A 20,544-nucleotide genomic window follows, 5' to 3' on the forward strand; every position below is an offset into this window, starting at 1 on the left:
GCCAGCCCTACTGCTGGTACTAGTAGACAAAACAGCATCCAGGCATGTTCCTGCAGACTCTACTGCAGTACAGTTATCTGTGCTGTTACCTTGCCAAAACAGTCCCTCTTGTCCTGGTCCAGGCCAGCTTACACTTTTCCAGGCAGTTTGGGAGTCAGCACAAGACAGGGACCATTCCCAAAAGACACTTTGTGTGTAGCCACCGTGGTATGGAAAGTTAAAGTGTGTGATAGTATGGACACAGGTACCACCACACCAGGGAACGGGTCCAGTAATGTTTCAATTACTAGTAGAGATGTAACCATTTTGTCTCTGGCTTTGATCTGAGCCAGGAGTAGAGTGGAAGATCCTTGTTTCTAGCCAGCGTGACCTCATCTGCCTGTATCTTACGGCTGATGTTTGCCTGATACAGCAGTGCCAACACTGTACCTAGGCAACACGTCTCTAGGGATGAGCTGAAGCAGCCCCTGAGCCCTTTGGGAGCTGAGCCCACCTCCCGAGGACCTTTCTCCTGGGTGCCACATTGTGCTCACTCTGGACTTGGTGAAATCATCTGATAGACCATTTTAGATCTATCTGTTACCCAAGCATCCAGCTACACTTCACACCAGGCTTGATCCCAGTTACACAGAGCTGGCATGCAGATGCTGTTTGCTGCAGGTCACCCCCCACCATGCTATAAGGGAACATGTGTTTCCCATTCACCTCAGAGGAACCGATAACCCCTCTGGCATTGGGCAAGGGCTGGATTTGAAGCCCTGTTAGCTAGGACTTCATGGAGGAGCATTTTGCATTTCTCTCTTCCCAGAGGGCCTACAGCACCCATCTGACGGTTAACATTTGCAAGAGCAACCAGCACCCTGAGCTGCAGCTCTTAGGGCATGGTGTGGAGCCGCGACTGGAGTTCAACCCCCCAGTGCTCGAGCTGGGCCCACTGCTGCCGTACAGCAGCGGGGTGCAGGCCACTGTGGTGGTGAAGAACCCATGCGAGTTCCCCATCGAGTTCTACTCTTTGGACTTCGACCAGCAGTACCTCGCTGAGGAGCTGGTGAGAGGAGACACCCCACGCGTGGGCCCCCTTGGCTTCACAGTGCTCCAGCATTCCCAGGCTTGCACCAGGGAGACAGGAAGGTGGAGGCAGGCTCCAGGGTAAAGCCTGGTGGCCTTGCAGGGTCAGTCAGCTGTGCCAGTGGGACACAGAGGGGCGCGGATAGTCCATGTTGGTGAAAGGAAGGAAGGGGGAAGAAGATAGGTTGGTTGGGGGATCTCTCACGTGATGGAGATCAAGCAGCATGTCTTGTATCTGTGGCTTCTCTTCCTTGCATGTGCAGATCCTGCGGATGCTGAAGGAGTACGATTGCCACAACACCTTACTGCTGCCACCCCGTGCCCCAGGCGAGAAGCTGCCCCCGGAGGTGCTGGAGTACTATGAGGACCAAAAGAGGCTGCAGGATGAGCAGGCAAAGTCCAAGCCTGTGGAACCAGCTGGTCACGAGAATGGTGAGGGTGTGCGCCAGTCAGTGTGTCTCCAGTGAGGGAGCACTGACACACGTGGTGCTGGCTGTCCTGAACATGGCCACAGAGGGGAGTCCTGTCCACCTACCCTGAGTTCTCCGTGAGCTCCTTCTCCATGGAAGGCCCATGCTTTTAGCAGCAACCTGTTCCCCAGCCAAGCACTGGGGTATAGCTAGAAAATGGATCTGCAAGGCACTCGTGTGATGTACCCTCTGTATGAAGGTCTGAGTCTGTTTTTGAGCCTGTAGGCACTCAAGCAGAGAACCCTGGATTCACTTCATGTTGAGGAGAGACAAGTRTGGTACCTCACACTGCTGTGAGCCACAGGGCAATCCACGCTAGAAGCTTCTCTGCGTTTGCAGGTGGAGCATCACTTGGGGTGGTAGGGCAGCTTTGGCAGCTTGATTGCACRCCACAAAAAGCAGCCAGGTGAAGAGATGCTACTAGCAAAAAAAGCGTTCTCTAACCCCACCAGGCAAGTGGTGCTAAACTCTACTGATGTCTCCAAGGCAGGCTTCTGTCTGCCTTCAAGCACTTGGACCTGATGGAAGAATTTCAGGGTGAAACTCAGTAGCTTGTAATATGCGTCCTACCAGCCTTGAGTGCCACCAGAGCAAGCTCATCTCTGCCTGCCATGGACTGGGAAAATAAATCCTGAAGGATCAGAATATCCCCTTGTGTCCTTCAGCCACAAAGAGTAGGATTGGATGAGTTCTTTGGCCAATTGTAGGACCAGGTGTAATATCACCAGCTGTCATATTTTATATCTGCTCATTCCTGGCAGCAAAAGCTGGGAACCAAAATTCTCCTAAGGGCAGAGACACCCAGCTGAGGCCTGGACAGGCTTCTGAGTGCCTTGGGAATCTCCCTGCTTGGGAAATTTTCCTCTTGCATGTGACAGTGCAAAGTGGCAAATGTCAAAGGGCAGCCTTGCCTGGCCATGCTCATCATTATCTTCCCTATCCCATCCTTTCTCCTCAGAAAACTCTGAAGACAGACAGTCTCTCTCAGATCAAGGAGGAAAGTACTCTGCTGGGGTTGTTCATACTGTCTCATCCCACACCTCCATCATTCCCTCCTCCTTTTTTGATGAAAACCAGTCCAACAGGGTGGAATTTAAATTGGAACATGAAAAAGAGGAGGATGAAGGTGTTGAGGAAGGACACAAGCCAGGTAATAACCCAGAGCTTTTCACCTGTTTCAAGTCCATTGTGGCAAAAGGACCTCAGTGGAGGACTTCAGTGTCATCTCCATCCCTTCAGTGCAGCCTTGCTTCTGTGTCATCTTTGCTCCTGTGGCCCTGAATGCTCTCTTACACACAAAGTCCATGTAGGATCCTGGGATCCTTTCAGTGGTCTTCTAAGAGCTCTTTGCAAATGCTGTTGATTGTAAAATAAAAGCACAGTCAGATCTCCTGGTCCCGAAGCATCTATCTCTGAGGCAAAGGAACCCTGGAGGAGGAGAGCTGCTTTGTGCTGCAGACTCGCAGGCGGGGAGAAGTCCCCAGTGCCTGCCTGCCCTGACAGGAGAACCATTTGGCCCCCAAACAGAGCCTCTCCTTTGCGACTGCATAAAATGCCTGTTTCTGCACGTCCCCCACTTATTCAGAAGGTCTCTAGACAAAACTCACATGAGGACAATGCAACAGTTTGTAGAAAGAGATTTGGTCCAGTCCTTTTAGGTATTGTCAGGTGCCTTTTCTTTCCTCTCTTGGCCACCCCATTTACTACACTTCAACAGCCAGTGCAGGAATCTTTGACAGCATTTAGGGCTGACCCTGATCTGTATAAGTCTAAGGAAAGGGCAGGGGGAGGTCCTGTGTGTGACGTGGGTTTTGGCAGAGTCTCCCCTCCCCAGGATCTGAGGGCATGGGAAAGATGGTCAGAATCACTGGTATGAAGGAGGCTCATTTTTACACCTGGTTCTCTGTAGCGGAGCATCAGCAAAAACACGCTGGCAGCAACGAGGACGTGGGAGAATTAGACAACAGCCCCATCACAAGAGCCATTGCTCGCCACCTTGGCATCGATATCTCTCCAGAAGGTCGCGCGGCCCGAAACCGCAGAGGGATTGTCGTCATCATCCACGGGGCGCCCCTGACAGGTGTGTGGGCTGCAGCCCTCRGCTGCGAGGAAGGGGACAGGGCAAGAGACGTCCTGGTGGGCCCTGGCACTTGATTGATAACCACTTTCAGCATGAAGTGAGGTAGACCACAGCTCTGCTAGTCCATTAAAAGGTCCCAGGCCTTTGTCTAGCCAGCGCAAGTGGCACAGCACATGTTGTGCCCTTACAGCTAAGCTCTCATTCCCCCAGACAGGGTGACCGTATCCAAATTGCCTAGYGGGAGCAGTCCCTAGCCTGTACCAGCCCCGAAACCATGCCCAGGCATTGCCTGAGAAAGCGCCAACTGTCTGAGTGGTTTTGGGACAGGGCTTGAAACCAGGCCCTGGCCCAGGACTGAGGTAACCCCAAGTGATGAGGTCCTCAGGTGGCAGTAGCTGAACAGGAGTTGGAGATGGTCCCCCCATCTCTAGAGGAGGACATTTCTAGCCAYCTCTCTGTTGATTTCCCCTAAAGGAGCAATTGCTTTCCGACTGCCCTTGAAACTTTGAAATCCTCTTCTGGGGCCTCTCAGAGCATCTCTCCGAGGGTATGTATGTGAAAATGCCTCATGTGCAAGTGTCCCCCAAGCAATGTTCCTCTCTCTAAAGGAAAGACGTCAGCAGCGGTTGCCGTGTCTAAATACTATGGTGCTGCCTGCTTGTCCATCGACTTGGTGGTGACAGAAGCCATCTCTGAGAGGGCCAGTTTGGCAGGGCTCCATGCACGGGAGCTGTGTATCAGGGCTGCAGTAGGTCAGGCCCACAAGGACACAGAGGATGCTGGTAAGCCTTCAGCCCAGTGAAAAGCTGGGCCCAGAGCAGCACTTCAGAAACCCACCCCAATCATCCACTTTTTCCATTTTCTCCCCATAAGGAGAAGGGGCTTTTGACAGCTCCTGCCTGTTCTAGGGAACAGTGGTGCAGCATCTGCAGAAATGCAAAGCCATTTCATAAACTGTCTCTGGTAATTAAAGATCTCTCTTATTATAGGGGCTCATATAGGGGCACCTTTTTCTGCTCCTAATTTCATGCAGCACTTGGCATGTGTTCCTTTTCCTAAGAGCAATGAAGCACACCTATATTTTTCCCAGGGCTTTTTGTATTTCCTCAGGGCCGAAGCTAATCTGCTTCTCGTGGCCATCAGGCAGAAACGCTGCCCATTTTAACACGGAAGAAACCCCTCTGGAGTGGCTCATTAAGCACTAGGTGACCATCTTTGACTGTGGTTTCACAAACATCAGAGAAAACAAATAACAACCTCTCTGAGGAGTTTCGGATGAGGCACAAACAGTTTAATCAACTGCAAATCAACTCTTTTCCCCGTCTCCAGACATTTTCCTCAGTGCTTCTATATATGCTCTCAGGGCTGGGCGGCTCGTGAGTCTTATGCTGTTTTCCGCATGAGTCTGGTGACTTTTGGTGAGCAGCTGGTGCTCTAAGCCCTGCAGGGTGAGGCCCTTTTCTCAGATCCCTGGCCAGCCAGTAAGGCTTATTTCCTTTTGATTTGCGGTTTCCAGGTAGGGACAGTGACTGCCTAACTGATAAACATGCGTGCATTCCCTCCGCATTGCTGTTTTCCTGCTCACGCTGGCTTTTGTAACTCTGATCTCATGGTTGAAAGAGCATTAAAAGTCTCTGGCTTTACGACTCAATATCCAGTGGTGTATTTCATCATGCTAAAAAAATGGGAATCAGCCTGGGAGCTTCTTCTGGAAAGCTTCAGGGACTGTAATCTCTACCCCATCCCTGAGGCTGGCAGCCAGCTAGCGCCTGGCAGGCCTTCCTCCCACCAGGAGCAGGCGCTGAGGATGCACTCGCTGTGTCTCTGCAGCGCCCGTCTCCGGTCCCGCTAACTGCTCTGTCTCCTCCGCAGGTCAACACACAGATCTCTGCAGCTTGCCGCTCAGCGCAGAGACCAAGCGCAGCCCCGGCAACAGTCCGTGTGGCTCCGAGGGCAAAAACGGCCTGCAGCCCTCCGCTGCCCAAGGCCGGGGGAGCCTGGGAAGGGGCAAGGGGAAGACGGAGGGCCACACACCCCAGCCCCAGAAGCAGCACCAAATGGCTCAGGTTGGCTYACATGCAAAAAGGCATCCGTGCTGGTAAATCCATGGGATATTTCAATTGCGTTTGAACTGCGCTGAGAAGTGAAGGGGCTGTTAAGAGTGGGGGCAGCCCCCAGCCTGAGCGCCCTCTGTTCACGTTCGCCCAGGGATGTGCCCTCCAGGGTTGTCACCTGGAGCTGCTGGCATGCAGCTTTGTCTCTAGAAGGTCTCTCACTAGCGAGAGAGACCAGCTCCAAGGCCAGAAGACTCAGCAGTTGGGATTGCTTGGGGTTCTCAGAATTGTTTTATTTTTCTTGTGATGATAAGCGTTGCAGGCCTCACCCAGCCCCATCCCCTGCCTTCCTATGCAGCAATGTATGACCGCCAATGCCAATGTAGCGGGAGAGACGGCTGCTAGGACCTGCGTGCTTCCTGAGGACCTGCTGGTGACCATCCTCTCGGAGAGGATGCAGGTATGGCAGGTCTCACCTGGTCTGCCGTCTAAGTCAGGGGGGTTGGGATAAAAATGTTCCTACTATAGAGAGACAAGGCGGGACAGCAAGGCAGAGAGAGAAGAGATCTGTATTCACTGACGGTGGGAGTCCTGGGCTGGGTGCAGGGACCCTTGGGCAAAGGGCCCTGAGTCATGCTGCACAGATGCTCAGACTGCGCCGTAAGTTGGCAGCATGCAGGGGAAGGTCAGAGCTGGAACACCTGGGACGATGGCTGATGTCCTTTGATGTTTGGTTTTGTTTGCTAGCTGAAAGCTGCAAACACACTATTGTGGACTTTCTCTTCCTTTTTGACCTAATTCATAGCTGAGTGACTGCTACCAGGGAGTGGTGTTTGATGGCCTGGAGACCGTCTTTGCGCGCAACATGCCTTCTGCTCTCCTTTGCCTACTCAGAGCTATCAACAATCGACCTCACATCTATTTTGTGAACCTGTTCCGGGATTATGCTACTATGAAAGCCAGGGAGAAGGACAAAAAAGAGCAGGAAGGTGAGATTCTTCATCTCAGTACCTCTCAAATGTTCTCTTTCAAGCCCTTAACCTTATTCATATGTCTATCTGGACATTACCAGTAGAAGTCATAAGAAACTTTCTGCCTCAGTGTAGTCAGTCTTCAGTGGCTGCTTAAAATACAGCTTCACAGTGTGCAAAATGCTTTAGATCTGAGGCTGTAAGACTTATCTCATAGTCTCTAATTTTAAAGCTTGGGCACAAGTGCAAACTGTCATGGCTTAATACCTAGCTGCAGGCCAGCTGTGCCATGGTGCTGGTCTGGGTGAGCCCACAGAGCAAGGCAGAGTYCCATGGTCTCCAGGGTTCTGTACATGAGCCAGGCAAGGCACAGGAACCTGCTGACTGACAATAGCTTGGGGGATTACCAAACTTTGGGTTCAGTAACCAGAGCAGGGCTATGGGTGGATGACGAGCTGGGGCTGGACAGGAGTTGTGAATCCTCAGCCAACGGTAAGCTCCAGCTGCAGTTGCTAATGATTTCTCCTCTGGTCTGTGCTGAAGAACGGGAGCAGAAGGAAGCTGCCATGAGGGAGAAGGCCTGTCTCCAGGAGATGGATGAGGAAGCATATGATGCCCTCACCGAGGAGCAGAAAAGTCAGTTTGATAACGAGCTGCGACAAGTCCTGCGTGAGAGGAAAAAGAGGTCTGTGACCCTTCCGTGGGCAGCATCCCAGCTCCTGTCTCTGCACAGGAGCCCAAGCATAGGCCTGCTCCTCTCTTCCCTTCCCTGTGCCATGCTGGATACAGCCAGTTTGCCAGAGACCTTGGGTGGACTCAGAGGGAATATGGAGGGAAGGCCAAAAGCCTCTCTCACAGATGGCACGAGGAAGGTCTGTTCCTGACAGAGGAAAGAGTTTCCTCCAGTGAGATGTGAAGCATCTTCTCTCTGATTTAGCCAAGAGCCCTCTGCCTTAGACACTGGCTTCAGAGAGCTGGGCACTGTGCTTACCTTGCCGCTGAACTAATAGGCATCTCTAAGTCAACTGTGTTGACTCCCCACCTCTCCTTCTTCCCTTAACAAAAGGGATCATGGTATGAATCCCTGTGAGGCACCACTGTGCTGGGTTGGTTTGGATACCAGTCCTGCCATAGATTAAGTCCTTGCAATATTGGTCTCATGGGGTTGTCCTTAGTGAGTGACACCAGCCATAAAACATACTTGTAGCTGAAGGTGAGCATGGGAGAGGCTCTCATTCAGCAAAGCAGCCATATGCAGGAGGGTGTATATGATAAGTGTAAGCCTGTACTGTTCCCCTGAATTGTTCCTCCTCACTGAAATTAGGGGGAACATAGGGACCTGCTTACACGAACATCAGCTTTGACTGAAAGAAGGGCTGAAACAGAAGTTTGCTTCCCTGGGAAGAGATCACTAGGGCTGCTTCAAATTGCCATGACTTCCAGGACAGAGAGCACAAGCTTTCAGCGTTAACAGCTGAGTTCTGGCAGGAAACCTGGTTGTTCAGAGCCTGTTTTGCATGACTGTAATAAATCAGAAAACAAAGGCTGAAGTGATATGATTATTTTCACTAAGGAGCAGGTTATGCCCAAGGAGGAGGGCTGGATAAACCAAATATGTATTGGTGCCGGGATAAGTACGTGTTAGTGGTTTGTGAGTTGATTTAAGACTGGGAATCAAGAGAGGGCTTCAGCCAGCAGCCCAGATGGTGAATCGGTCTTTGGCAGTGCACTGGAGGTGTCCAGGTGGACCTGCACAACCTTATCAGAGGACCTGCAAGATTTAGAGCTTATGACAGCAAGCCTGCAATTTGCTGACCCCAGAGATCCCTTCCCACCTTTCCTCAGTTTTGGTGTACACAACCTCCCCAGGTTGTGGGAAGTCCATTGAGGTGATCTAACAGTTCTGCCTGGCTGCAGGGTCAATGAATGAAGCCCACAACCAGTTGGGATTTGAGCGAGTCCAGATTTCCCAGTGGTGGCTCTCAGGGATGTTTTCTGCTTGACTTGCTGAAGGGAGATGGAGAGGCTGGCTCGAGAGCTTGAAGAAAAGAAGCACCAGCAGGAACTCGAATGTCTAAAGAAGGAAGAAGAGCTGAAGAAGAAGGCTAAGCGGTGGAAGAAAGATCTTGGAAAAGAAAAAGACGTTGCCTCGGGGAGGAAAAGACAGTTTGGAGTCAGGCAGGTGGGTGGTTATGTTTATAGAGATGAGTAACAGTCCTTGGGACCTCATGACTGAGTTGCCTCGTTCCACAAAAAGCCAGCAGCCCAGTCCCTTGCAAGCAGTCACACGCAGTGGTTGGCCCAGGGACGGCTACCTGGCAGTGAGTAAGAAGTGGGACTGCAGAGGAACAGCAGCTGATGTTTGTGCTGCTTCTTCACAGGAGGTGTTATCCCTCAGGTTTGTAGGACAGCTGCTTTTCTGGGATCATGCTGGCTTTGAGTCACGGCTGCACGTGATTCTGTACATTCATTATCAAGCCCTGGATAGTTTTAGTCCCAGCAAGTTAGTCAGCCTTTTTCCCCGCTCCACATCCAAGTGGCTTACATCCCTGGGACATGATCCGTCTGGGACATGGGGTTTGTTTCCTATGGGTCTGTCAGAAGATACTGCCAGGCCTGAGTATTTGTTAGCAACTAGACTTCCCAAAGTGTCAGCCAGCCACAGGGATGCTCAGCACTCCAGAAATGAGCCCAGAGGACTGCCTAGGAAAAAGGAGTTGTCTTAAGTTCCCTGTTTGGTTTGGGAAAACTCTTCTGTTTTTCAGCTGGTTTGAAGGACTCCTCATCAGTCTGGCTGGCGGGAAGGTTTGGTTTCAGCTGAGCTAAACTGGACTGCGTTCTGAATCAGGATGTGTTGAGCATATAGCACAGTCCTCACCTGAGGCTCTGGGACACTACAGCAGAGATCATCACCATCCCACAGAGTCTGAGTTAGTGCTTTGAAATGCTCACTTTCTTTCCCCCCTCCTCCTTCCCAGGGTATGAACACCTCCACCAGCAGTCGCTCTGATACCAAGCTGAACGAAGGGGACGACAGGAAGGGGTCTGCAGAGGAGCACTCAGACTCTGTTTCAGGTGACAAGGAAGATAAGAAAAAGTGGAACAAGACTGGCCTGCCAGATGCCTGCCCAGTGGTGGCTGTGTCGCCCGCAGACCCAGAACAGGACAGAACCGAAAAAGAGGCTCTGAATGACATTGAGAAGAGCTTGGCCCTGAGGTTTAAGCTCTACGAGGCCTCACAGAAGGGCATCGCTCATATTTTGTCGTTCTGGGACCGAGTTCAGGGTATCCTGCTTTCCCCTCTGGACCAAGAGGAGGTCCAGCCTGAAGCAGAAGAGCAGCGCCAGTCTTCATCCAGCTGCAGCAGTCAGAAGGACAGAGAGAGGAAGCGACTGGAGAAGGAACGCCTGGAGAAGGAGCACCTGGAGAAAGAACGCCTGGAGAAGGAGCGCCTGGAAAAACTGAAGGCCCTTGAGGACTCCAAGTTATCTGAGCAGGAAAAGGAAGGTGCAGAAGGGGCAGGCAAAGACCAGGATGCCAGAGTGCCCTGCTTGGACATCCAGGTGCTGAGCTCAGAAGATGCCAGTGGGAAGAAGATCCTGGAGAGTGGCAAGCTGCCAGATGTAGAGCAGGTAAAGCCCTGAGGGGTTTGGGTGTTGAGCCGGCCATGGTCTGGGCTCTGGTGCATCATCTCCTGGCAGGTGACAATGGCACAGAGCTTTGTCCAGGCTGCTGACCATCTTCCACAAGGGCTCTGCAGCAGCCATGTGACTGGGCAGTTCTCAGCAACCCCAGAGGGGCAGAAAGAGAGAGCTTGTTGCCCTGTGTGGCTGAGAACATGGCATATAAGYAGTCTTCTTGCTTCATCTCCCTGTGTAAAATGGTGACTGGCGTGGCACAGAGAGATGAGGAAGCTAACCCAGATGGGACAGGGCCTTGAACCGCTCAGGTGAGTGAGAAGTGATATTCTTTATCGCCATCGCAGTCCTTGCTCTTCCCCTTTTGTTCCCCACTTCCTCATATGCCTCTTCACTTGCTCTGCATTCCTTCTGCCTTTACTCATGTCCCGCACTCTCTGTTCAAGCGTCCTGCCTGTTCCTCCCCCACAGGCTTTCCTGGTTGAGGAATCAATAGAAATGGTCTCAGGGCAGGGCAAGTCACGGTTGTTGGTCCTTACAGTTGTGTTACTCAGGGTGAGATTTCTCTCTAGGTCCCACTGGCAGGTCCTGGCACCGCTCTGGAACCTGTCCACCTCACTAGGCATCAAAAAGCACTGTACTCCATTTAAAAAAATGTCCCCAGCAGCTCAGTGCCTTGAGGAAGGAGCAGGAGGATGATGGTGACTGACGTATGAATGGGATTTTCTCTTATGCTTTAGATCCTGGATAGCCTGGGACTGGGTCCCTCAGGACCTCCCATTCCTCCTACTGCTTTTTACTCTGTGATCCGCTACCCAGAGAAGCGGACGGCCCCGGCGGCGGGCGAAGCCCTCCAGCACTTTGTCTTTGTTGCACCAGAAGGTGCGACTGCAGAAGAAGAAAAGAAGGATACAGAGAGTCTCATGGATGCCCTCGTCACACCTGCAGCAAAGGTAGCAGGACGAGGGCTGGGCTGGAGGGGGGCATGGAGGGACAGGTGAGATTCAGAAGGAGATGAGTAGTGGAAGAATGACCAGGCCCCATGCCTGCCAGGATCCAGGCCAGCATCAGCATGGCCTGATTCAACTGGAAGAGCTTCGTTTTCAGGGAGGATGTAGGCCTTGGCATGACCAGAAACCCCCCATGTGTAGCTGCTGGCTATAGGCTTTTGTGGCTGCCCAGTTCAAGGACAGTTATTGCAGCTTCACAGGGACACGGGCTGGGTGCCCAACTGCCCAAAATGGCCAGCTGAGTTCCCCCCTTCCCCGCAGCCCTGTTGTCACCCTCTGCCCAAGAACCGCAGCTCTGTTTGAGACATAGGGCCATTCTGTAAAAGAAGAAAAAACTCACCTAAACCCGCTCTCAGCTTCGCTTTTCAAAACTGCTGTGGTTTAGCTGAGTTTCTCAGAGTCAGCTCACAACGGTGGGGGTGGATTGGAAAGGGAAGAAAAGCAAAATAACATTCAAATCACTTCAAGAATAATGAACAGGAAGCCTGTGGCTCTACACTGAGTTTTGTGGCCAAGGAGAGGTTTTGGGCAAGGAAAGATTTTTCCTAGGCAGAACCAAGTCTGATGAGGAAGGACAAAGAACTGAGCAGAAGACAGGAAACCAGTGTGGAGTAGAGCCTGGTTGTTTATTCTCTCTCCTGTTTGTTAACAAACTTGCACCTTCCTCTCCAGGATGGAGGTATTTTGGGGCTGGTGTCACTTCTCTATCCCCTTTCTTTCCCTCTGTGGTGCTAAGGTGCCAGAGGAGCGGGTCACCCCCACCAGAGGAAGGGCGAGGAAGGAGAAAGCGGAGGGCAGCCGGGAGTCTTCGAGGGAGAAGCGCAGCACCAGCCGGGGCAAGAGAGGCCTGCAGGGACCGGCGTCAGGAGTGCTGACACGTCACGCTGATGCAGACCAAAGCAACGTCAGCAGGGACTCGTCCCTGGGGAAAATCGTTAGGTGAGCTGTGAGAGCAGAGGGAGGAAATGGTTCCTACGGCTGTCCCACCTGGTCCAGGTTGCCCCAGCTCAGGGGGAGCCTCCTCCAGTCCCTCTGCAGCGGGCTGCTCCTGCCCAGCCACTCACTCGGACGCTAGGACAGCAGGATGAGCGGATGCCCAGGCCAGGGACTGGTGCACCTGCAATCCTCCTCCTCAACAAGGTCTGAAATTTCCTCTTTAAACTGCCAGACTGACCAACTTCCGGTGGATCGTGCCGGCCCACGGGGAGGTTGTCCTGAAGATACATTTCAGCTCCATCGTGCCAGGCCAATTTGATCAGACGTTTAACTTTGAGGTCCTGGGGACGCGCCGACTGTACCAGCTGTTCTGCAGGGGCACGTGCGTGTATCCCACCATCTGCCAGGACCCCCGGTAAGACCTGCCTGCCTGCACGGCCTCCCTCAGACAGATCCTCCCGAACTCACAGCCTGGGGTGCACCTTGCAGCTCAGCTACCACCTTCCCCACCACGTTACATCTCCCCTGAGACCCTCTGGCCTGCCCGTTCCCAGAGACAGGCCCATCTGGCCTGACGCCTTATGCTGGGAAGGCCGGAAGCAGCAGTTTGGGCAGTGTGTGTTGCCTGAGCAGCCGAGCATCTCTTCCCACGCTTGGAGCTCAGCCAATATTAGGGGACGGGGTTATGGCCTTCTGACCAGGTTTTTGACCTACAGCATCTCTGTAGCTGTTCCTCCACCATTTTCTCTTCCTAGGGTGGTGTTTCCTCACCGGAGGAAGAGCAAGGCACACGATGACATCATCTTCAAGCAGTATGTCATGGACACRGGTGTATTCCACTTTGGGCCGCTGCTCTGCGGGAAGTCAAGACAGTGGTACGTGCCCCCCCAGCCGACTAGTGAGCAGCCCAATGTGTGACCTGCTCAGAGTGAGCTTTGGGGATCACCAGGGCCTGGGTGGTGGTGGATACATTTGGAGAGAGGCTGTTCCAGTGGCAGAATTTGGGGTGGCCCCAGGAAGGGACTTGGAGATAACAGAGAAGGGCCACAGATATATGAACTTTAGCAAATAGCAGGCACACATGTCTTGGAGGAGCTGGGGAGCGATGGAGCTGATGTTCCTACCTGGTGGGGTGCCTCAGGGGCCAGAGCACCATGCTGCGACCTGCAAGGTTTGTTTGGGTCCCAACTCCGCTTCCAGCATAATTAGTTGGAGCAACTTGTGTCCTCCCTCCATGTCTCACTTCCCCACTTAGGAAATGCAATTTATGGTGCTTTTTTAAACTGTTTTGAGGTCTACTGATAGATTGAAGTAGCAATTATTCTGCTGATGTTTATTATAAATCATTGAATAATCTCTAATATTAGTGAGACTTTATGTTTTGGCCTGCCAATGTTTGTGTGTGACCTGCAGAGCAATAAAAATGGGATTTACATTTCCCTGATCCTTACTGCTGGATAAAGTCTGYCTAAAAAAGTTGTCATTGTAGCTGCTGGCCTATTTCTATTTTTAACTTTACTCTTTTTTAGTATTAGAAGAGAAGTTCTTGTCTTCCTGAGAGCCCTGGAGAGYTAGTGGTATTTTGACAGTCCAAGGAAATGAAATCAAAACCATTTAAAAACAAAAGAGAATCTCTAGCCAGGCTGATGAATGGTCTTGGGCTTCTGTTTGCTTTTTTAACCATTTAGCTCCAAATACTATTTTACACTTTAGAAAAYGGACATTGTTAAATTCAGCTTTCCTCCTGGGAATTCATCCTTTCTATTTCTTCCCCTAAGATTTTGAGAAAACCCTTGAAACATAAGGGTTGACTTTTCTGAAGCAGAAAAGGTGCACTATTTTTAAAAGCTCTTTTCAAAAGCATTTCTTTATACCCTGCAGGGAAGGAAACCAAACAAAAAGAGAGGGRAAAAAAAAACATGTGCCCGACTTATTTTTATTTTCCAGTCACCTCTGAATTTATATTTYGCAAAACGCTCTTTCTTTAAGTGGCCTGTGTCATGCTTCTGAGATAAAGGTACCTGGTAGTGGTGCAGACCTTGAAGTAATGGAAGAGGGTGCAGCACACAGAGACGGCACAACGTGCCCCTGAAAGTGCTCCTTTTTCTTAGCCTGCTTGTTAGACCATGGTCTTCCTGGTGAGACTATTCAGAGCAGCCTCCTGCTGCCAAGGCATGGTGCTTGCCCCAATGTGTGGGGAAGGCAACGGTCCGAGGGTCTCTGCTGCAGCCCTTTCTCCTCTTGTGGGCAGGTACAAGGCGCTTCGCTATCCCAGTAACTGTGAGAAGATAACCATCCTCAACATCACCCCCTTGGAAGCAGAGGTGCATTTCTTCTTGGAGCACGATGCCAACGCAGACACGTTCCTCTTCGAGCCTCCCAGGATGACACTGAAAGCTAATGAGAAGCAGGTAGGAGAGGGCAGATAAGGCAGCTGTGCCTGGCAGCCGTTCCTCCCACTCACTGAATGCATTTCTGTATTTCTCTTTGCGGGGACTGGGCCAGGAGCTGACCATTTGGGCATACCCCACTTTCTCTGGCATTGTGGAAGACAACCTTGTCTGCTGTATTAAGGACAACCCCGAGCCGGTGGTCTTCCGCCTGTGCTGCCATGGAGTGAGGCTGGAGCTGGGACTCAACTGCAAACAGCTGCATTTTGACAARCTGCTTCTGCACAGGTCGGTCATCCCATGTGCCGCTGTGCCTAGGACGAGAGCGGTCGGCAAGCTCCTCTTTAGTTTCTCTTCCTACCTGTGTGGCCGCTTGGGTTGGAGGCTGCACTGACATCCCTCCTCCTCCAGCTCTTCCCAGTCCCTTGCTAACCATTCCTCAYTGAGGCCTGGATATGCCACGATGGCTGCTGGCTCTGTACCCCCCAGAAACACTGTGAGATGGGCGTCCTTGTCCACACCAGAGCCGCACGTGCTCCAGTGCTCGCATCAGTTCGTTCCAGCTAGACGAGCTGGAGAAATCTTTCATCCGTGTGCTGTGACAGGATCTGAGCCATCCTGTCCCACAGCTACTTCAGAGTCACTCTGTTTCCCAGGGGAATTGGAGAGCCAGAGCTAAACCAGCAGACAAGATACAGCACAGCAACAGTCCGGTTGCTCCTCCTTATTTCCCTTCTGTTGGACACAATTTTAATGCCCCRCTGTCTCCCAGGACCTGGCTCTCCCAGGCTTGTGATTTGGAAATAGAAGACACTTAACTACTGTGAGGCTGCATGATTTCATACATGTGATAGGCTGCCCCTAAACCGCTTTCAAAGTGCCCCTCGAGGAACCAGTGCTGAGCGTCTTCCTGTCTCTGCAGGAAGGACAGCAAGACACTGGTCCTGCAAAATAGCACCCCGCTGCCTGCAGTCTGGAGGCTTAATGGGGTGGAGAGCCTTGGCGAGGATTTCTGCGTGTCACAAGACCACGGCATCATTGGCCCCTATACGACGTTTAGTCTGCAGCTACATTTCAAGGCCTCGAAGGTTCTCAATGTTAAGAAGACCATCCGACTAGAGGTGAGGTGGAGTGCACCCTCCCTGGCAAAGCAGGGCAGAGTGATCAGCCCTGCTCACCTGCCTTTTCTTTGGGATGGAGACTCTGTACTTGAAGGGTCCCCTGCAAACAGGGCGAAGGGATGGGCCTTCAGTGAGATTCCTTTCTACCTGCGTCATCTGGGGGGCCAGACCGTTAGCAGCAGGGAACTCTCACTGAAGGATTGTTTTTGAAAACTAAGTGACTACGAGGGTGCCCTTATAGCTGAGCTTCATTAAGTAAGCATACAGTGGAGGCAGGAAGAGATGTACCTGCCAGACACAACGGTGCTATCTCCATGACTTCCACTGCCTCAAATTGCGTTTGCCGGAATATGCTGTGCATCCCTTAGCATCCATGTCACCCTGGACAACCATGTGCTAACTGCATGGCTCAAGTCTTGATCATGAGGCTGCATCCTGAGCCTTTCTACTGCAGTAAACAGGGCCGTGGTGCACGGCTGAGTGCTGTCCCTTGGTTGTCCAGACTTCAGCACACTCCCTGGCACCCTGCTAGACAACGGGCAAGCATGTTCAAGCRTTAACAGAGACCAGGAACTGCTCCCAGCAGGCTGTGTGGGTGACCACACACAGTTTTGGAGAGGAGGGGGAAGAGAATATAGCCATTATGTATGCTATTTGCCCATAAGGCTAGAATACAGGTTCTGGCCTGTTTTATTGGCATAGACATAGACTTGGGTCTCCACAATGGACTGTCCCCAGACATCTTTCTACCTAGGACCAAAGCAAGCCCAGTCCCCCTTGGTTGGGTCAACTGTTGGGTTATAAGAGCCATCCAGGAATGAATCCCAGTCTCTGAGCCAGGAAGGTCCAAGTCATGGGAACAGCATCTGCTCAGAGGAGAGGGCTGATTTTCAATGCCACCTGTGCTGGGACAGTTCACACTTTTTGTGGTTGTGTTCACATCACTTTGCCCCCCAGGGTCACCAAGCGTGGRAGACCCAGGGGGAGGCAGCTGGCGGAGACAAGGACTCGCACATCATCTACCGAAAGATTTTGGGAGAGTGGTCCAATCAGTGTTTGTTTCTCRCTGCCTCAGGTTTCAGATGTAGAAAACATCCTGGGGATTGTTCAGATTGAAAACATCCAAGTCCTTGCGGAGGCCTATGATGTTGCTCTCAACATCACCTTTCCTAAAGGTCAGTGGGTGCCCCAAAGCAAAGTAGTCTGTCTGCCTCACATTGCCTTGGCAGGCATGCGACCGAAACGGGGATGGGGTAGCATGCCACTGTGGCAGTAAAGCGTGTGTCTGGCCAGCTGCATGGAGTGGGAGTGCTGTCAGGGCCCAAGAGAGCCATGATTCTCTCACCTCCTAACGCCGAAGCGTGTGAYGTAACATGCTTGCAAGCTGCCTGTTTAGAAGGTGATTTATTTTGTAAAAATAAGGCCATGCTGATCGATATGGGTATTTTGAAATGATAGCGACGTGCCCAAGCAGTTGGCAACTCCTGAAGGCTCAGCACTGCACATAGAGTTGTTCGATTTGTGCTTGGAAGCAAAGATAGGTAGACTGAGCTCCTTAGCTGCTAAGCACTGCAGGTATTCTCTGCATAAGAGAAAGGGCAGAAAATAACTGGAGACAACTTCCAAGAAGGGAAACTTGCTGAGAAGGGCTTTGTGCCACTTAAGAATTTCAAATATGTATCTTGTCTCTGGGTGTATCCTACAGCAACTCAAATATTCACCCTTTCTTACCTCTCTCTGGGATTTTTGCAGTTGGAGGTAGTAATCTGGATTTTGGGATCCTGAAAGTTATGGATGAAGCAAAGATAACRCTGAATCTAAAAAACAAAGGGAAGTATGAGATTGCATACAGGTAAGTTACTGTTTCAGCTTCGTGGTCTGTAAATGCGTGGTGCTGCCATCTGCCCAGGCTTGCATTGCCCTTGTTCTCGTGGCTCAAACCTTTTTGCATGCTGGCTAGCTCGCAGTTGGGGTAAATACAAACACTGGACTCTCCAGTCTCAAATGTTAACAGAGAATCCAGCCAGACACCAGCAATCTTCACTGTCCAGCAGGAACCAGAAGCAAAGACGCTGAAATTTAAGTCCCCCACTGCTTCGATTCCCTTAGTTTGAGGGTCTGTTTGTTTGTCTTTATGATATTGTTTGAAGGGGAAAATGGAAAAAATCTGTATCCAAATGAGCTTACCACACCCTTCGTAGTCTGCAGTCCATGTCAAAATCTGTGATCTCAATTCCAGTTTGGGAATTCYCCAAGCACAGCTGGACTATATATATATATATTTATTTTTTTTTAATGGTCCTGTGGTGGTCCCTGACTGCTMTGCTGGCACTGGTACTTTTCAGTGGAGAGGTCTTTATTCTTTCCCTTTCTCCCCAGTTTCACACTGGAAGCTRTGGATACCAACATACCAGACTTGACCTCACACTTCTCTATCCAGCCGCAGAAGGGCGTGCTGGCTGCCTCCGACTGCCCCACGCAGGTACAGATGGTCTTCCACCCCAAGAGGGAGATGAAAATTGAGGACAAACCTATCCTGCAATGCCAGGTGAGGTACCTGAGCCAGGCTGGTGYGCCGTGGGTGTAAGTAGGACATGTGTCTTGTGGAAGGAAGGTTTTAGCTGGGAATCCAGTGCCACTTCACACGTGCACATGCTCTCTCATACACACGGCAGAGGCTTTTAGGAAATATTTGTGATGCTTCCTAAGCAGAGCTGAAAAGCTGGCTCTGGAGGAGGCTTTGAACAACTGTGTTTAAATCACAGAATCTCAGAATGGTTGAGGTTAGAAGGGACCTCTGGAGATCGTCTAGTCCAACCCCCCTGCTCAAGCAGGGTCATCTAGAGCAGGTTGCACAGGATCGTGTCCAGGTGGTTTTTGAATATCTCCAGAGAAGGAGATTCCACAACCTCTCGGGGCAACCTGTTCCAGTGCTCTGTCACCCTCACAGTGAAGAAGTTTTTTCTCATGAGGGTGTGCTGAAGGGGTCTTGGGGGTGAGTTTAGGGGACAGGTGTAGGGGCTCTCCTCTTTGCTCTGTTTACCAACCCATCCTCCGGTTGCAGCTGATTGAGCCCAAYGTCTGTGAAGGAGGAGAGACCGTCGCCATCATCCCAGTGAGGGTGTCGGCAAACGCTCTGTTCACCAAGTACAGCATTTACCCTGCCTCATTCATCAACTTTGGTGCCATGATGAGCGGCACCAGGAAAAGCTGCACCTTCACACTGGAGAACAAAGGCATCCTCGATTTTAAATTTGTCATCTGCAAAACAATCYGGGATGGGCCTGTCTTGCCAAGGAAAGGGTAAGAGAAGACCTGCACCACCCTTTCTGTCCGAAGAGGCAGAACAGCGTGGCTGCTGTGCAACAGTATGTGACRGGCCATCAGGACGCCTGCGTTCTTGTCCGTTTGTGTTACTGACTTGTGAACAGGGAGCAGAAAAAGGAAAGTCCTTCCCTGTGCCTTAGTATCCCCATGTATAGGACAAAGCTAATGATATGGCTAGTGTATCCGTACCCTGTAGCAATAGGTGCTGCAGGCAGCCCTCCTAGAGCCATCAGGAACATGTGTTCAGGAAGGCTTTCCTCAGGCCAGCATTTGGCCTTCGAGAATGGTGGGGAGAGCCCAGCGTGACAGATATTTCTGCTTTCTCCTCTCAGCGCATCTCCAGTGAAGTACACCCACTCCCATGAAAGTGAAAACTTAAGCAAAATCCTTCCCTCTGTCAGGCAAAGCAAGCAAACCGACTCTCTGCAAAAGGACATGAACCCCGTTACGCAGGTGGGTGACTCCAGCTTCCCAACACATGATGCTGCAGCTGGTGTGGGAGGTCTCTGCTGTGCCCAGGCTGGGGACTCATCACCACAGGGTGGGACATGGTCCTTGTGGGCCAGGCAGTGGCAGCTGGAGGTCCCGAGACCAGGTCTAAAGCCACTGWCTCCCACCCACAGGCAGAGACAGGAGCTGTACTGCTCTGTCTCACAGACAAATCCATGCTTTGGCTCAGACCTGGAGCAGGGCCAAGAGAGGGAGCCAGGCCCCACGTTTGGTCAATGCCAGGCAAAATAGGTCCGCAAGCATGACAGACACAGAACATCCCTGTCCCTGTTCACGGTCCATTGATATGCAATTGCTTTCTCCCTCTCTGCTTTTTTCTCTCTCTTCCTGCTCCCCACTCTCCTGTCATTTCTCACATTCACTGGGTTAGTTGTTTCTACTTTTCTGTTTTATCCCTGAAGGTTGAAGGATCCCAGCTGTCTTCCTCATGCTTTACACCCAAACCCCCTCCTCTSTGCTGCTCGGGACAGGCCGGTGCCTCCTCCCAGCTTGTCCATGTCATGCTGGGGCTGCCTCTGGGCCACAGAGTTAACTCTCCCTGCCCTGGGACTAGGGGCCTGGGCTCAGCTGGAGGCTGAGGAGTGGTGTACTCCCTGCTASGGATGCTCAAAGGGATGCCATCAGACATCAGCCTCTCCTGGGACTCTTTCTGCAGGCTCGCATCACTTTAGGCATATTCACAGTGTACCCTGGCTTTGGGTCCATCCCTCCTGGGGGCCATCAGGTGATCACGGTGGATTGCTGCGCAGATTCACTGGGGATGTGCGAAGAGTACCTGTCCATCGATATCAGCGACAGAGATCCCAAGGACAATCCCCTTGGCATCCCTTATACCCTGGCTGCTGAATCCTGCCTCCCAGGTACATCCGTACACCCTATCTGTAGGTTCTCATGGCCAGACCTGCTGCCAATCAGCACTCAAACTCACTGCTGCAACRCAGAGACACCCTGACCCTAAATTCCTATCTT

At 51.7% G+C, this 20,544-nt stretch overlaps 1 protein-coding gene across 1 annotated transcript in view; it reads left to right on the forward strand.

Annotated features, from left to right (window-relative positions):
- Window positions 1-20,544, forward strand: part of LOC112975162 (hydrocephalus-inducing protein-like) — a 59,665-nt gene that overhangs the window by 32,283 nt on the left and 6,838 nt on the right. Inside the window, exons 17-39 of the mRNA XM_026084894.1 lie at window positions 809-1,048; window positions 1,332-1,500; window positions 2,497-2,688; window positions 3,448-3,618; window positions 5,491-5,684; window positions 6,031-6,132; window positions 6,478-6,661; window positions 7,187-7,328; window positions 8,657-8,825; window positions 9,622-10,275; window positions 11,022-11,234; window positions 12,028-12,230; window positions 12,460-12,642; window positions 12,983-13,102; window positions 14,479-14,638; window positions 14,733-14,905; window positions 15,540-15,738; window positions 16,814-16,913; window positions 17,491-17,590; window positions 18,118-18,286; window positions 18,803-19,041; window positions 19,398-19,518; window positions 20,231-20,435. Coding sequence (XP_025940679.1) covers window positions 809-1,048; window positions 1,332-1,500; window positions 2,497-2,688; window positions 3,448-3,618; window positions 5,491-5,684; window positions 6,031-6,132; window positions 6,478-6,661; window positions 7,187-7,328; window positions 8,657-8,825; window positions 9,622-10,275; window positions 11,022-11,234; window positions 12,028-12,230; window positions 12,460-12,642; window positions 12,983-13,102; window positions 14,479-14,638; window positions 14,733-14,905; window positions 15,540-15,738; window positions 16,814-16,913; window positions 17,491-17,590; window positions 18,118-18,286; window positions 18,803-19,041; window positions 19,398-19,518; window positions 20,231-20,435 — 4,402 coding nt within the window. The remainder of the gene's footprint in view (window positions 1-808; window positions 1,049-1,331; window positions 1,501-2,496; window positions 2,689-3,447; window positions 3,619-5,490; window positions 5,685-6,030; window positions 6,133-6,477; window positions 6,662-7,186; window positions 7,329-8,656; window positions 8,826-9,621; window positions 10,276-11,021; window positions 11,235-12,027; window positions 12,231-12,459; window positions 12,643-12,982; window positions 13,103-14,478; window positions 14,639-14,732; window positions 14,906-15,539; window positions 15,739-16,813; window positions 16,914-17,490; window positions 17,591-18,117; window positions 18,287-18,802; window positions 19,042-19,397; window positions 19,519-20,230; window positions 20,436-20,544) is intronic.

Source organism: Apteryx rowi, unplaced genomic scaffold (assembly GCF_003343035.1).
Source record: "Apteryx rowi isolate R43461 unplaced genomic scaffold, aptRow1 scaffold_653, whole genome shotgun sequence".
NCBI lineage: Eukaryota > Metazoa > Chordata > Aves > Apterygiformes > Apterygidae > Apteryx > Apteryx rowi.